The sequence below is a fragment of the Rhizoctonia solani genome, chromosome 9 (genome assembly GCF_016906535.1).
Source record: "Rhizoctonia solani chromosome 9, complete sequence".
NCBI lineage: Eukaryota > Fungi > Basidiomycota > Agaricomycetes > Cantharellales > Ceratobasidiaceae > Rhizoctonia > Rhizoctonia solani.
The window spans coordinates 645863-662654 of NC_057378.1; the positions used below are offsets into that span (position 1 = coordinate 645863).

General features: G+C 47.9%; 5 protein-coding genes and 1 non-coding gene across 6 annotated transcripts; 3 read left to right on the forward strand and 3 right to left on the reverse strand.

Moving 5' to 3' along the window:
- Positions 1-22: 22 nt before the first annotated feature.
- Positions 23-1483, reverse strand: RhiXN_07736 (GDP-fucose transporter 1; the record flags this gene model as incomplete). The annotated part of the gene is made up of 7 exons (XM_043327552.1): positions 23-185; positions 251-342; positions 455-995; positions 1054-1236; positions 1285-1295; positions 1350-1388; positions 1436-1483. 7 exons carry the CDS (start codon positions 1481-1483, stop codon positions 23-25), a joined length of 1077 nt encoding a protein of 358 aa, XP_043182937.1.
- A 196-nt stretch (positions 1484-1679) lies between these two features.
- On the forward strand, positions 1680-5793 carry RhiXN_07737 (atypical/TAF1 kinase; the record flags this gene model as incomplete). Its single annotated transcript, XM_043327553.1, has 17 exons — positions 1680-1694; positions 1741-2194; positions 2249-2388; positions 2437-2534; positions 2586-2982; positions 3050-3169; positions 3234-3367; positions 3459-3492; positions 3555-3718; positions 3781-4030; positions 4090-4402; positions 4456-4497; positions 4564-4919; positions 4980-5131; positions 5194-5332; positions 5385-5421; positions 5474-5793. The coding sequence occupies 17 exons, from the start codon at positions 1680-1682 to the stop codon at positions 5791-5793; spliced, it is 3165 nt and encodes a 1054-aa protein (XP_043182938.1).
- Positions 5794-7643: 1850 nt separating this feature from the next.
- Positions 7644-9769, forward strand: RhiXN_07738 (amidase; the record flags this gene model as incomplete). Its single annotated transcript, XM_043327554.1, has 11 exons — positions 7644-7790; positions 7933-8122; positions 8174-8289; positions 8338-8350; positions 8402-8632; positions 8683-9056; positions 9112-9242; positions 9294-9436; positions 9493-9544; positions 9599-9668; positions 9716-9769. The coding sequence occupies 11 exons, from the start codon at positions 7644-7646 to the stop codon at positions 9767-9769; spliced, it is 1521 nt and encodes a 506-aa protein (XP_043182939.1).
- A 1503-nt stretch (positions 9770-11272) lies between these two features.
- Positions 11273-11381, forward strand: RhiXN_12401. The gene has a single exon. It is a non-coding gene; the product is annotated as a tRNA-Arg (tRNA).
- A 944-nt stretch (positions 11382-12325) lies between these two features.
- Positions 12326-14237, reverse strand: RhiXN_07739 (Sugar (and other) transporter; the record flags this gene model as incomplete). The annotated part of the gene is made up of 8 exons (XM_043327555.1): positions 12326-12569; positions 12617-12932; positions 12977-13352; positions 13402-13634; positions 13682-13851; positions 13905-13977; positions 14028-14126; positions 14177-14237. 8 exons carry the CDS (start codon positions 14235-14237, stop codon positions 12326-12328), a joined length of 1572 nt encoding a protein of 523 aa, XP_043182940.1.
- An 811-nt stretch (positions 14238-15048) lies between these two features.
- Positions 15049-15754, reverse strand: RhiXN_07740 (uncharacterized protein; the record flags this gene model as incomplete). Its single annotated transcript, XM_043327556.1, has 2 exons — positions 15049-15217; positions 15552-15754. The coding sequence occupies 2 exons, from the start codon at positions 15752-15754 to the stop codon at positions 15049-15051; spliced, it is 372 nt and encodes a 123-aa protein (XP_043182941.1).
- Positions 15755-16792: the final 1038 nt, after the last annotated feature.

The window sequence follows — 16792 nt, forward strand, 5'->3', positions numbered from 1 at the left end:
TCGGTATCTATCAAAATAACGTCTACTCGCGCTCCTTGGTGGGCACAGGCTCGTAAGCACCCTTGGAGGTGTTGGTCATCGGCAGACTGTTCTCCTTGCGTTCGCGCTCGACGACTTCCTGGTTCTTGACCCAGGTGTAGTAGATCGAGCCAAGGAGGATAAGAGAAATGGAAGTACCACGGCCGCTGATCGCGCACCAAAATATAAGTCTCGCAGTCTTGATGAAGAATAACATGGCAGACGGGCTCACCCAGAGATCACGTCGTGGAAGAACCAAACACCCAAAATCGACTGGAGGACACCCTTGACGGCACTCGAAACCATGTGCGTAATCGGAGACGTCTAAAAAAACACGAAAATAGAATTCCACCCAAAGAGAGAAAGAAAGACAAAGAGAACCATTAGAGGTCTAGGTCTATACAATCATGCAGACTACAGCGTCCAGACTACTCACAACTTTAATGCTCATGAACCCTGCAATGTTGATAAGGAAGCCGAAAAGGCCGGTGATGGCCGAGCCGTAGAGGAAGGTATCAAAGGCGGTCATTCCAGTGGATGTCTTGGTAACGCTGGCGGCACCGAAAAGGAGGTCCATAACGTCAGGACCTTCACCGACGACAACGATGAGAGGAGCAAGGACGACTGCCGAAAGCAGGTTGTTGTACCATGCGAGGTCGAGGGCCGAGTTGCCAACGACAGGGAGACATGACTTGATGACGACCGCGAGCAAGGCAGTAGTGAAGCTCGAGAGGACACCAAAGAAGATACCGATAACTGAAGGAGAAGTAGAAGTGGCACCGGCAGGGGTTGCGCTTTGGTCTAGTAAAACACCAACGAAGAATCCGGCGGTAACAAGGGCGCATGCACCCAAGACCTTGAGGCTCGGCCTGGAGTGGATGAGAACGGCCGAAGTAGCGACGGTGATGGGCAATACAAGACCACGGGCGACTTGGTAGAAGGAAGCATCGACGTATTTGAGACAGTAGTTATTAAAACTGGAAAGAAGAGGCGATTTAGTAATCTATTGAAATCACGTTATCAATTTGGGCTGACCTGAGGCCCAGAACGTTGCACGCGATAAGCGGGGCGAGTCCTTTAACGACGTGCATGTCGAGATTGCGTGGGAGCTTGAGGAGCCCACATACATGGCAGATAAGGAAGAGCACGCATGCAATTACGAGTTGAGCGAGTAGGAAAAATAGAGGCGTTTTGGTTTCATTCAGCACCCATTTGTTCCTGTTGAAATGTCAGCAGCGCCTCACAAGGGCCAACGCCTCAACTTACGCGACTACCATCTACAGTGACGTGTTGTTAGACAAAGCTCTGAAGCACATTGTTCATGGACTTACCGCAATCGCAGCGACGAGGTAAAACACCACGGTCGCAGCCTGGTTGGGAGTGAGCAGGGGCTGTATGGGCTGCGGACTGTACATACCACTTTAATGCGCGATACAGGCTTTTCATTAGGGATATCTGCAGGCATTGTATCTAATAACTAGAGAAGACTCAGTCACCAATCCTCCAAATGGACGAATCACATACAAGAAAGACTAGTGGGGGAAAAAAAGGTAGATGGTGGTAGCCAAGAGCAAAGCGATCGGGAGACATCAAATTCAATTTGGTCGCCTCAATCCTCGGGCACGTGACCACTCGGCTTCTCTCAAGGTCCTCATCATAACATGCCTCAGCACTCGGTGAGCCACTAGATTCAGCATGAAAGTAGTACTAAGAGTTGTGTAGGAAGACGATGTGATCAAATCTCTGACTAATGGCGAAGTTAATGCGAATTCACTTGGGACATTCAGTGCTCTTGGACTCGACTTTAGCGGTGGACTGGGACTCGATCTTGGTCAGTCATTTGACCCTTCATGGGCCTATGAAGAGGGTGCTGTGGGCACGGGGCAAGGAGACGACTGGGAAGATGCAGTGGACCAGGAGATAGGCGACGAAGACGAGCCGATGGACGAAGTCAAGGAAGAGGTTGCCAGTCCAGGCTTGTTCTCCCCTGCCGCATCTCCGAAACCACCTCGACGAAGACTGGTCAAGAAGACACGCACGATTGTCGTCGAAAGAAAGCCCAATGTCAAGGACATGTTTCCCACATTCAACCCAACGGGCACTTGCGACTTTACAGAGCTCTTCAAAGGCAGGGTACCGTCAAAGTCAAGGATTCACAAGTCCCGCATGTTCAGATGTGATTATATCTCAATGACTTTGCTCAGTGGATACTGATGAATGCTATCAACAGCCGAGCTGGCTCAACCTACAAAGAAACCCCGGCTTGCTAATATCCAAATCGGCGCGGAAGCCAAGGCTGCAACCGACCTTGTTCAACAGGTAGATATACAAAGACTGAGTATAGACGACTCTTTGAAAAAGGTTCTTTCCGTAAGTTTGCTCTGGGCTTTATGGAACTAATGCTAAACCTTTGGCCAGACCAACACCGGAAATATTCCTATCCCTCTCGACGAGCGTAGCTATGACCCAATCGTTCTTGACGACTGGGAAGATCAGATTATATACGACCATAATACGTATGCCCGTATCCTATCACTACTCTGATGTACTACTTAACTCCTCAACAGCGAACTAAAGCCTCTTGCACCACGCCCAACCGCCACCGCACCCCTCAATCCATTCCTCACACACCCCCCATCATCCCTCGCCTGGGACTGGGACTCGTCCATCCTCTGGACACGCAAATCCGATCCTCTCCCACCGCCTCCGGCCCTAGACGACCCGCTCCTCCCACCCCCGCCCGTCCCGCCCACAACAACAGCCACAACGACCGCAACGACCACATCCCTCGAGGGCAAACCCAAGAAAAAGACCCGCGCAGACGTCGCGCCCGGCAAGGACAAGTTCAACCTCAGCAACGACCATTATTACGAGGTGTCCAAGGAGAGACAGCGCGTGCGCCAGACGTTTGGTAATTTGGTCGTTCAGCATGCGTATCCGGCTCTCAAGCTCCAGTTGCCGTTTGTGCGTATTTCTTCTCTCGTTGGGGGATGTATTTGGATGATTGATTGTTGGTGTTGCTTGTTTCTAGTACAAGACGCGTCTTACCAAGGAGGAAGCTCGCGCATTTCACCGTCCTGCATTGCAGATTCCAGCAAACATCGAATTCCGGTTCACCCGTGTTAGGAATCTCAAGAAGAAGAAAGACAAGGTAATTCGTGGTCGATTTATTGCGTTTTGCTTTTTAATTGCATTGCTGACTCGTTGATTCTCAGAATGGGCGCAGGCTCGTCAGCAACGACGTGCTCAAAAAGACGGGTGATCTGACATTGAAGGATAACTCGAATTTTGTACTCTGGGAGTATTCGGCAAGTGTTTATTTCCGACCCTCGGCATTTGAGTATCTAATGTATGCCATTATGCGACGTAAACTTTTAGGAGGAACACCCGCCTGTGCTGTCCAACTTTGGTATGGGAAGTGTATTGGTCAATTACTACAGGAAAAAAGACGAAAAGGACGATTACGTGCCCAAGGTACGGTACCTCACATCCAGAAACCATTTTCCTCATCTTTACCCACCCACTCCCAACAACAGGGCGACCTGGGCGAGCCGTTTGTACTAGAACCCAACGACGAGTCCCCGTTCTTCAAGTACGGTTCGATCCAACACGGCCAGACGATTCCTGCCATGTACAACAATCTTGTCCGGGCACCTCTGTTCAAGCATACCCCGCCGCCCACCGATTTCCTAGTAATCAAGTACGTTTTCATGCCTCGGCCCCAGCCAACCGACCCAACAGAGAGCTAACGGGAACTATCAGGAGCACCACCCGCGGAGAATCCAAGTACTACATCCGGGACATCAAGCACCTGTACGTATCGGGACAGACCTTCCCGGTCGTCGAAGTTCCAGGCCCGCACTCGCGCAAGATTACGCATACGATCAAGCAGAGGCTGATCATTATCGCTTGTAAACTGTTGTCCAAGAGTAAACACGAGCGACTGAAGATATCGAGGTTGATGAAGTATTTCCCGGACCAGAATGAACTGCAGATGAGGCAGCGACTCAAGGTGGGTTGGCCCCGAGACTATCTTGACTACTCGGGCCCTGCTTATATGTAACGTTGTAGGCCTATCTGCAAGACTTTATGGAATACCACCGTCGAGGGGAACACCAAACGTTCTGGCGGCTGAAACCTTCGTTCCAGAGACCATCACCAGCAGACATGCTCAAGATGGTCGAACCCGAGCACGTCGTCCTGTCCGAATCCATGATCGTCGGCCAGCGCCACTTGCTCGATTCGGGGTACGGTAAATCAGAGTCGGACGTCATGGAGGACGAAGGGAAACTGGATACCGAGCAGCAGCTCGCGCCGTGGATCACGACCAAGAACTTTATCCATGCCACCCAGGGCAAGGCTATGCTTAAATTGCACGGCGAAGGTGACCCGACGGGACGAGGCGAAGGGTTCAGTTTTATTCGTGTGTCGATGAAGGAAATTTTGTGCCTGCTGGGGAAGACCCAGAAGAACTGAACGGTAAAGCATACACTCCATGTTGCACCACATTTTATGGGTAGTAACAGTTTGTTTTTTTTAATTTAGCGGAAGCCAATTCTCGACCCAAAAACCAGCACAGGTACAACGTCGCGCAACAGCAACAAGTATACAAGTCCGAGATCGAGCGTATCTGGCGCGCTCAGTTCAAATCTCTGAGCAACAAAATCCCTCCCGAGCTCACTCTTGAAGAAGCCAACGCACCCATGTTCAAGCAGCCACGCGAGAACCCGACGCTTGCATCGGGATCTGGAGCCGCTGGACCGAGTGGAGGCAAGATCGGCGCAGGGATCAAGTCGCGCCATTCGTCGTTGGGTGCTACGAGTCGCGCTTCGTCGATCGACCAGGACGGTCAACCGTCTGGGGAGAATAAGACGCGGGTGCTGAGAATTCGAAGACAGGCTGTAAGATTTCGATCCTCTCCTGTTTATGGAACGTTGAAACTAATGCGTTCGTTTTTGTAGCCCGACGGCTCATGGACCACTGAGATTGTTCGGAACGATAATGTGATTTCCGCGTATGTGGCAAGGAGGGTGGAGATTGAAGAAGAAAACATGAAGGCGGAGGACTATGTGCCTACGGGAGACGTGGTAAAGGATCAACGAATGAAGGCCAAGTACGTAGGATTATTCAACGCCAACTATTAAACCGGACCGATGGCTCACAAACTCTATCTAGGCTCTTGGAGCAACTGAACAAGATGAAGAAGAATCAAGAGCGTCGCCTAAACAGGAAGAACGCCAAGGCAATCGAGGCTGGCGAGGCACCGTTGCCAATTCCCGCTACGGCAGGAGTATCGGATGCGCCTGGACGAGAGGTAAGCAGCGGCGATTGGACCTAACAATAATCTAATCTGGGTATCTACGTAGCGCCGATGCGGAAATTGTGGTCAATTAGGACATATGAGTATGCCATCCACATTTTCTCTTCAACCTATCGAAACTGACAATTAACTCAGAAACAAACCGCAAATGTCCCCGTTGGGCAGAATTCAACCAACCGGCTGCTGGTACTCCATCAGGGACTGCTGGATCACCTACCCAAACTGCCGGCAGTCCACCGTACGCTGCTGGATCGCCCAATCCACTCTCTCTGGGTCTGCCGCGGGCTGGTCAAGGATCCGGGTCTGGCTATTACCCCTCCGCAACTAGTCCACTAGCAACAAGCCCACCCATTACGGCCGATGAACCCGACGAGTACTCGGGAAGAGCATTCAGCCCGCCTGCTTCGACACCTACTGGAGGTCTGAAGCTCAAGTTGTCTCGTCCAAACGCCTAGACTTTGTTCATCCTGTATTTTTGGCCCGTAGTATATACTCCATAGTGTAACGGTATAAATATTTTCAGAGTCGTTTTCTCCAGAATTACGACTCTTGTTTAATCAAAAATGTAACAGCTCTCCTTCAATAGGCATTGGTTATTTGGGTTAACCATACATATGAATGAATTTATACCGAAATGCATTTGTGGTAACAGAGCGACCAGGTGGCTCATTAACTGATCAGTCGGACAGTATTAATACGCTATATATAAAAAAGGACCTAGCCCAATGCTCCAGCATATACACTACCAAGTTGAAACTGGTAAGTGCATCAGTTGTCAGTACAGGTGAACTCATTATACAGCTTGGTCACTCGGTTTATAAGATTGGCAGCCTGAGATCATTCAAAATTTACGAAAAGCTGCCTTTCGCTTCCACACGCAAACTTTAACAAGGACCGAACTGGTCCATAAACACTGCGAAAATATAAATCTACTGGGCAACAATCTAAGCGACACTTGTTTTACTCCTTGCTCGTGGCTAAATAAAGTCTGGCTAGACACTGGAATAAATGCGCAGCTTCAACCTGACAAGCGAGACGCCTGGAAACTGGACAAGGTCTGTGGTGAAGAAGATCATGGGGTACCCAGACTACATCAGCTTCTGGAACAACACCGAACGTATGTGAATGTGACTGCTGTAGACCAAGAAGTGCAAAACTGAAACGGATGGCGATAGGTATTCCGCATGACCACATACACCGGGCTATAGGGGGGGGGGACATGCGTCAACAGTACTCACCAAACAAGCCTCTGATGGGTGTGGTGTGATGTGTATGAATGACTTGGGCTAACAAATAGGGTGATGTAGTTCTTTGTGCATCACCCTCAGGTTGACCGTCTGTGGACGCGGTGGCAGGGTGGCAACAATACTTGTCTGTGGGACTATGGAGGCAACACTGTACAGAACGCAACTGTGAACACAGCAAGGCTGAGGAACGTGATGAAGTATATGAGTCCGGCTGAGGACCGGACTGTTCAGAGTGTGATGGACACGATGTCTAACGGGCTATGCTACAAGGTATGTGTAATAGAATGTCATGAAGCGATCTGGTTTGACTTATATACTGTATAGTACGACGACGAAGAGTAAAGTAATGAGGGGATCTGGTTGTCTTGGGTATACTGAATGCAACTTTTCTACGAGCTATTATTGATATCATTTATTTAACTTATTATGGACCTTGGAAATGGACGACGGATCTGTAATATGATATACATCGCTACTTCAGACCTTGTGTTATAGTACTCTGTGACTGCACCAGATTATTACCAATGATATATACTATCATATTTTATCTAAGAATAGGCAGATTTCTCCTATTTGCTGCCACTGTGTGAGGCACACAAGAAACCAATCGATTCTTAAGTCGAGAATTATTAAACCATTGACACCAAGACATCACTTTGAACTATTCCGAAACTGCGGTCTTTGGCCATGGCCACCAACCACCACTCGGTCCATAAATCGGTTGATCCCGGATTCCACATGATCTTCCGCCAGTTATAATTATTTTCATACTATCAGGAAGGAGTCGGGACTAATTTGGCAATGAGTACACGCAAATATAGTATCTTTTGATGCCCTAACGGTATTCTGTGTTTCATACGTCCATAAGGGCCCTCTATAAGCCTAGCATGGAACCACCCAGCTTACGAATTGTAAGTCAACAGACCTATCCCAGCATCACTTCTCGACTGCGGTTTAGGGTGCCCACATGTTATGCCCGGAATGGCCGCAGCGCCGGACACGGGTAACACCATAGTTTAGCCACCACCATCTGAGTCTATCTGCTGGTGCCTCTTGATATGTGGACTCGACTATTATTTGTCGCGGCCTTCCTATATAGTGCAGGAGCGCTACCACTCAGCAGTTTGGATTTGTACGAGGCTTCAATTCCAGAACTGGAGTTTGGATTGGATAGTGGGCATTTCACAAGTGTAGATTTGGTCAAGGTGGGCTCTCATTTTATCTCTCGTCTTCGACAATCAATTTTCGTATTTCCCGGAATTATCTGCCGCATCTCGCAACCCGTTTATCAACGACCGCTCACGAATCATCCTGTTCGGCCACTTACCCACCCTACGAGTTCTATAGGCGTATCTGGGGCGTATTGACCAAGTAAATCATGTTGGTCCCAAACTCAACGCAGTCATTGAAACCAACACGTACGCTATAGAGCAAGCACGCGTGCTTGATATAGAGCGCAAAATGACCGGTAAACGTTCGATTCTGCATGGTATCCCCATCTTGCTCAAAGACAATATTGCAACGTTGGCGGGCGAAGGTTCGTAACGTATGTCATTGCTTACTAGACAGACTAATCGAACTGAACCAGGAATGAACACAACTGCTGGATCCCATGCATTATTTGGGTCAATTGTACGCAACGAAGCTACTGTGGCTGCCAAATTGAGAAAGGCGGGAGCTATTATCTTGGGAAAAACTAATCTCGTATGTACCTCTTGTTTTGCTACCACAGTTCGTCCTATCAACATTTAGCTTCCTCTGACTCGTGCGTCCTCCTTGCTACATGCACATTCGTGTTAGTCTGAATGGTCACAAGCTCGAGGTAACATTCCGATTGGATGGTCTGGTCGGGGAGGACAAACTACAAATCCATATTTCCCTGGAGCAAACCCATGCGGGTCCTCTTCTGGGAGTGGCGTCGCCATGGCCATTGGCTTAGCAGCTGGGTCGTTGGGTACCGAGACCGACGGGAGTATCACTTGTCCTTCGAGCTTCAACAATGTTGTTGGGATAAAGCCAACAGTAGGATTGACTTCTAGGGCCGGAGGTGTGTTGCTGTATGAGAGGAGAAAGCTAGGCTGACTGGGAGGAGGGTAGTTATTCCTATTTCAATTCACCAGGACACAGTTGGGCCGATTGCAAGGTCTGTTACTGACGCCGCCATTATTTTGACCGCTATTGCTGGCCGGGATGGACGGGACAACTTTACAAGTAATGCGCCCGACCCTGCCCTAGATTATACCCGCTTCTTAGATCCCCAATCGCTAAAGGGCAAACGCATTGGCGTTCCTCGAAAGTTTTTCATGGACACCACGTTGGACATAGTTCATCCAAGTATAAAAATCGAGTTTGAGAAAGCTTTGGGTAGAGTTAAGGAATTGGGTGGAGTCATCGTCGATCCTGCAGATCTTCCAAGTGCCGAAGAAATTCTTACTAGTCGAGAGGTTTTCACAAATAAAATTCAGTTTAAGGTAGGTCGTGTGGCTGCTGTTTCTTTGTGGGATTGGGTTAATGAACGCCATCAAGGTTGCCTTGAACGCCTATATCGCAAGCCTGGATCATGTTCCAACAAATGTGACATCAGTGGCAGATATCATCAGATTCAACGATGCGCACAAGGAACTGGAAGAGACCGAAGGCCACGAAGATCAGTCAGGGTACGTGAATGTAACCGATCCTCAATTTTAGTTTGATGTGTATTGTATTAGGTTGATTTTGTCCGAAGCTACTTTGGGTTACAACTCGACGTACCATGAAGCTCTCCGCCAAAATTATCTAATAGGTCGGGACAGAGGGATCGATGCTGCACTCAAAGACAACAACCTCGACGCTTTATTACTGCCTAGCGATGGTGAGACAAGCGTGGTGCCTACTAATTGACGTGAGCTAAATCCACTATGTACATAGGGCATACTACGAGACCTGCGGCTATGGCTGGCTATCCAATTGTCACGGGTGAGTATGTGGTTCAGTCATGGAGAGTTTACTAGAATTTTCCTTTCAGTCCCTCTAGGCTTCCACCCCCAGACACCAAGCCGCTCCCAGAGACTCAAGCTCCTTACGAAACACTATACCCTGCTCCCGTAAGTTTCAATTTATTTGCTTTTAATCTAAAACTAATCTCACGTAGGGGATCCCGTTTGGCCTATCGTTCCTGGGACTGCATATACAGAACCTAGCTTGATCGGGTTTGCATATGCGTATGAACAATATACCAATACACGACTCGAGAGGCGCGCATACAAGGAAGCTACAAGAAGCTATTCCTACTATCCAGCTCAAGGATGTAATAACTGATGTGGGGAGTGGACATTCGGTTATTTTTCAAGGTTGATGTAGATTACTATTTCTAAAGTGAAATTATCATAAGTGTTCTGTAGGTGTTGTGAGCCCGGGATTAGGCGCACTTGACGTCTGGTGAGGGACAATGCATGCCTTGTCATATTTATGGATTTAATGAATCAAGACCAAATTCAGGGAAATCCATAGTGCTTTTAATGGTGTAGATGTATGGTCACAAGTAGCCAGAGAAAGTCCGAAGCAACATCTACGAACATTCAGTATCGCTAAATCGATTCAAAGGTTTCACACTCAAAACTCATTCATGTCGATAATAAGTGTTCAGAGAAATAGCTCGAACGTTCGCGTAGTTTTCATAGAGATCGGACTATTAGGCTTCCCAGTTAATCATGCTCATCATAGTATAGGCTGCTTGAGGTTGTTTAGCAAAAGTATGACCTATCGTTTTATATCAAATGGCAAGAGCATTTATAGAATAAAACTGTATGCATTTTGAGGAACAAATGGCCTAACAGCAACGCTCCGAATTACATTACTGCCCTTTTAATTATGACCTCCAACGCGGCTGCAACTTTGTTTAGCCCCTCTCCTCCGTATGACCACCAATTAAGCTCCTCTCTACTTAAAGGCCCAAGCACATATTCCGCTACGTCTGCTGACTTGTGTTCTGGCCTTCCGATTCCAAGACGTATGCGATGAAATTCGTCGTTGGCCGGTCGGGGTACTGGAAACTGGGAGGCTATGTTGCCCATTGATGTAATCACACTGCGCACACCATTATGTCCGTTGGCTGATCCGCCAAATTTTGGCGAGACAGCCAATGGGGTATGAGATAGTGAGTCTTGTAGCAGAATAACGTTGCGAGGGGTACGATGTTCGGTAGGGAAAGTCTTCAAGACAGAGGCAACAGCCGGTCCAGATATATTCATCAATAACTCTCAAATATTTTATGCGGAATTAGATAACGAGAAAGAGGGCTACGATCTATGACATACTAGGCTTTACGAGGGTTATTTCGGTAGTAATATTTCCAGGATTTCGATAGTTTTGGTTGCCACCCAAGCGTCGTGCTTTCGCTGGTACATAAGAGAGATGTTCCACTTTCCGGCCAGTGAATCTAATACCACCTGTCCAACACTGATAACAAAAAGATGCCCTCATATAAACAGACTACACTATTAGCTGAGAGAAATAGTATCAAACCTATGACGAGTGTTGGGATATGGATAATTGCCGAGTCCAGCGACCAGAAAGCGCACCATTACGACCGCTGCAAAAGTATGTTAGTCATACAGCTAACAGATAGAAATCGCTTTAATAAGGTTGTCCAGGACAAGTGTAGTAATGTAATTACAGCTATTATATTAACTTATTCGCAGACTCTCAAGGGCGCGTAGTGGAGTGGTTACCACGTTGGTCTTCGATTTGAGCACTTGTTGTACAAGATGCTTATGTAATCGAACCAAAGTTCGTCGGTTCGATCCCGGCCGTGCTCGCAGTACTTTTTGCAGCATCTTCAGCCGTGCTTTTGACCGTTCTTGCTTCCAGTCCAAATTTCATGAAGAGCAATAATTCAAATTACTTTTACAGTTTACCATCGAGCCTGCGTAGCGTTGCCGTGAGATGAGACGAGACAGGGACCAAAGACGATCTCCCGCGACAAGCACGCAAGGTACAGGATTTCTTGCTGATACATACCAAAAAGTGAAAGGTTTCCAGTCGATCATCTGAATAGGATATGTAACTACATGCATATGGCTAATCTACTTGGATTGGGAGCCGCTGCTGTCGATATCTGCTGGCTCAACATTGTGAGACATAAAAGCTAAATTTTTGTTAGTATCGTCTGCACGACAGCGATGCAACGAGCGCGTGAGGACCTGTAGTTCCTTCATGTGCTCTGCGGAGATCTTGTTCCATTTACGCGTGCATATCAATTTGTGTCGTACCTGGGCTGTAAGGCTGGGTACACGCTAGTGAACGGGTACTCAAGGCCATAGTTAATACAAATGAAACAATTAAGGCTATACTACCGGTACCACTGTGGAGTGAAGGGCTCAAGGCCCTGCTGTATACTAATGGTGAGCAAAAGGTCGTAGGGTCCTAACGCTACCGCTGGCTAATATCACACCTGTCTGTAATCGTAGACGAGGTAAATCGACTTGGTGGGTACCAGTCGATTTCCTGGAGTTTATATAGACAAGAGATCAATTATTCACAAACTGAGAAAAGAATTTATTCCCAACGCGATATAGCCAATGATAACAAGTCCAGACCACCATTCCCACCAGGCGCCTTATACATAAAGACCCAACCAAGATCAATAAAACCATACCAAACAAGAAAGGGAAGAACTGTGATATATTGGCACAAATCGTACAACACACCCGAGGCGTAAATAACAAGCATACAGCAAATCCAGAAAAAAAATCGTAATCAATTAGACCTTCCCGTCGAACTTCTCGTCAGATGGAGTGCCAGGCGCAGCAAGGTCGTGGGCGGCACGGTTCTCGAGCTCCTTGAGCGCATCCTCGCCGTCGAACAGAGCAGCAGTCTCTTCGAGGGAGCGACCCTTGGTCTCAACAAGGTACATCCAGATGAAGCCAAGTTCGAAGCAGAGCCAGACAACATAGACGATGTAGTACTTCCACTTGATCGCATCCTGAGCGACAGGGTTGACGTATCTACAGAGAGACATTAAGTACGAGCTCAAAATTCTAAGCGGTACAACTTACTGGTTGAAAATGAGGAGGCAGTGACGGAGACGTTCATGATTGCGAACATCTTGGCACGAATCTGGAAAGGAGTGATCTCGACGGTGTATGATACGAGAAGAGGAGTGTATGCGATTGCGTAGAAGCCGTTGAAAATGAAGATGGAGGCCATGACAAGGTTGGCGGCATTCCTGTTCGATGTGTTGTTGGCGTTGACACCAGCACCGGTCGTCCAGAGAACGTAGGCGAAGAGCATGCCAGCGTTCGAGGTCAAGAACAACTTGCGACGACCAATCTTCTCGACGAAAAGCGAAGCGGTAGTAGCAATGATGACTGTAATAAAAATAAGAAATGTGCTTGAAACAAAACCTGATCACTCACAGGAGTAAATGGCCATTCCCAAGTTGAAGTACTGAACCTGAGCCTTGTCCTCAACACCGATTCCAATTTGCCCAAGACAATGTCCAAGTAGTACGATGCAATACCGTTACCAGACCACTGAGAGAAGAAGGCAATGGCGACAACGATACGAAGACGGCGGCGGTTTCCTGGGGTGCGGAGGAGAGAGAGATAGCTAGTGCTCTTGGCAGCTTCAGCCTCGAGACGGAGAGCCTCCTTAATTTCCTCGCGTTCAAACTGAACGAGCTCATCGTTCAAATCCCCACGGTTAATAGCATGGTACTTGGCGAGAACGCGGACAGCCTCCTCCTCGCGACCATGAGCGATCAACCAACGAGGAGACTCGGGCAAGAACTGGCAAGGAATTAGCATAAGGATTTCCGATCAAACAATGAATATATACCCAGATTATAATCATTTGAAGGACTGGGACGAGACCCATCATTGCCGATGGAATGCGCCAAGAAGCAGCACCGTCGATTCGGAAAGTGCCAAGGGTAGTAGCCGCGGCAATGATCGAGCCGGTGAACCACATGGTGTTATAGAGGGAGGATAGCTTAGCGCGTTGGCTAGGATAAGCGAGCTCAACGATGAGCAGCGCAGAGGCAAGATGGGCAAATGAGACACCGAATCCGACTAGGAATCGTCAGTAAGAGAACATTGCCAATTGCATGTTTACTCACCCAAGCCACGTCCAGCAATAAACATGGCGTTGTTTTGAGCACCTGCCTGAAGACCAGTAGCAAGGAACATGCAGAGGCATCCCAAGATGATACCAGTGCGACGGCCAAAGTGATCGGCAACATAAGGTGCGAATGGGATGGCAGCGAGGGACCCGATGTTTTGAATAGCACTAAAATGAAAGTTAATTCCATTGATTCGAGCCCACCAGTTTCACCAACTTACTTGTACAAACCAAGGGTAGCTCCCTGGGGTTTTCCAAAGAACGAAACCCAGTGAGGAACAGCCTGGAGACCGTCTATATGTACATGTGAAAAAGTGCTTCTGTACTTAGGATAAAAAACTTACTCATCATGGAACCATCGAAACCGTTGGTGCTAGACGTCAACAGGATGAAAACGAGCAGCAAGTTGAGGGCGAGAATGCCACTGTGGTTCCACCATTTTCCTATAGACACCGTTAGTCGATATGACCATGCTTTCACTATGGATAAGTACCTTGGTAAAGGAGGTGCGCTGCTGGGCCTTCGGACGCTGTTACAGCTGCTGGGCCTGCCATGGTTCAATCCAACTCAAGGAAGAGAGAGAAGCCGAGTGAGCGGGGTGAGCTGACAGTACAGAAGGAGCCCCGCATCTTATAGCAAATGTCGACTCTCGGTAAATCGTTGCCAGGCGCCAAACAAGTGGATGGTTGGCTGGCTGGGCATCATTCTCCATTTAGGTGGTTTCTCCGGGGTTGCCAGGACCCCGATCACACCTCTTGCCGTTTGTGTGGGGCCCTACTGGCCTCTCGCGATCACTTTCCCCATGGGGATACTGATCCGTATGACGCTCCAGGCACATGTACCGATCTGTGACTGAAATCTCTATTTTTCAGTCAGTACCATGGTCGTAGAGGTTAAGCCAGTTCTGGCGGTGTCGGAGGGCCAGCGGCAAGTCTTCGGGAAGTGTTGCCTCCCATCAAGTGAACCACAAAACATGCAGCAAAAGAACTAATCTCAACCAAGGGGTCCATAGTTTGTTCCTGACGCTTTGCGACTCGTGGCCTTCCGATGATCTCGCGAATCACAGCACCCTGCTTACATGCCCGGGTACACATGGTTCCATGTCAGTCACGGGATATATTATTGGGTACAGTAATCGAAGTTTAATATTATAACAGCAGGGATGTGCAGCGGTGGTTGGGTTGCTGCATCCACGAGCCTAATCGGAAGTAGCACGGTGGAACTAGACTTCCCGGCCATTCTCAATTTAGCTTGTTTCAGACGTCTCCTGTAGGGTATATCAAGGACACTTATTGAACCTGGGCTACAATCCATATAATATGACTGAAATATCCCATCCTATTCCGGAGGGCATCGGGTGAGAGTTCAAGCACTCGCCACCTTGGGGTGGGGTACCACTGGGGTAGCGCGGAGAAAGTTCTTCTTTATCACGGCATGAAGAGCCTCGTGCGAATTAATACTTGTGGATGGCTCTAGATCAGGGACACCCTGCTCGGTAGGAGAGCTTCGACTAAGGGGGTGGCCAGGCTGGGGTCTAGGTATTATACACGTCTGGAAGTAGCGTATGTCAGGCTGACAAGCGAAGTTGGTTCGCTAGAAACGATCAAATGTTATTCCCACAGCAAGAACATACGCATATATTCCATCCCTAAATTATATATTTTTAAAAGGTCCCCAAATTGGCATACGCGTTCGAGACCCGAGCAGCACGCGACTACTAAAATGCCGCAAGGTGGCACGAAAGGAGCGGAGGTACTTCGGAATAGCTTTCCTGCCAAGGCAAGTATACACTCGAGGCATTCGGTTTCACATACTTAAAAAAAACTCATGATCTCATTGAGGAGCTCATCGCCACTGAATATGCTCACAAAACTCCAAAGTTTTCCCGAGGATGAGGCGAGCCCCTATTCGGCAACAGCATTGCGCTCAGGTCCCGGTATCGATCTGGCAGGAACCTGATCATTGAATAGTCCCAAAGCCTTTGTCCGGTAAGTGCGGCATCCTTCACAATCTCGGATTGGAAACCCAAGAAATATCGAGGAGCGGCCGAACTAGAGCGGTAGATTACCATGAGAATAGCCAAGAGCGATATGCATATATTGGTTATATGAGTATTCAGTACCCAAGCGTTAAGCTATGCAAGAGCGGCAAAGACGCCTTGTGAATGTGTTTTCATTGTTAGTTCGTGATACTCCAAAGTTATTTTACGCGTGAGTCACTTATCATATCGATTGATGTAATAAATCAACTATGCGTCATATGTTTGTATAGAACACAAATTAAGTTACATGGCCAGACCAATAAATCGCGTGACTTCCCGTATGGTGTTGTTCAGTTAAGACGCCGGTTTCAAGAAACGAGGTCTTCAGGTTTATGGCGAGCCCCTTTTCTGACGCATTCAGTGTCCCTTCATTCTTGTCATATATGTTCAGAACCAACTTTTTCCTTGATTTCTAGTTAAAACCATCTCAAGTGTAACGAGCTCTCCCATAATGGAGATGCCTACAGGTAGGTCAGAAAGATGGGTATGTATACGTATAACCATATCCAAGTCGTTCAAGCCACCGCCCACTACTAGTCATGGCTACGCTCCACGCCTTTAAGGGGTACACGAGCCGAGAACATTCTCGACGCCAATGTTGGATGCTTTTGGTATATACATCGCTAGAACTTCCATCAATACTACCATTAACACTAGGGGTACCGCTGTATCGGACGAGAACTGCGGAATCATATAAGCTTTGGATATCGAATTAGGAGGCAAACCTTCTCATTCGATATATACTTGTTATGTAACAGGCAGAGTTCTGGATCGTATCTCATTCGAGCATACCTACTCCTAAAAGAGAAACTCCCGGAAGGTTGTGCATACTTACGCTTGTAATCCTAAGCTTTCCGTGAACCTGCGCGATAATACAAATGTAATACTCCAGGCCACAGCTAAGCAATCTCGTAGGCCAACTAAACATAAAAAAGGGAGAGGTGGATAATTAGTGTGAGCGCACTCAATCACGGCATCTGGCCAACTTTTAATCACGTTGAGTCCTCTGTCTATACTGACATGGGTCCTACAATATTTTGAAGATGTGTTAAAGTTTTATTCATCATG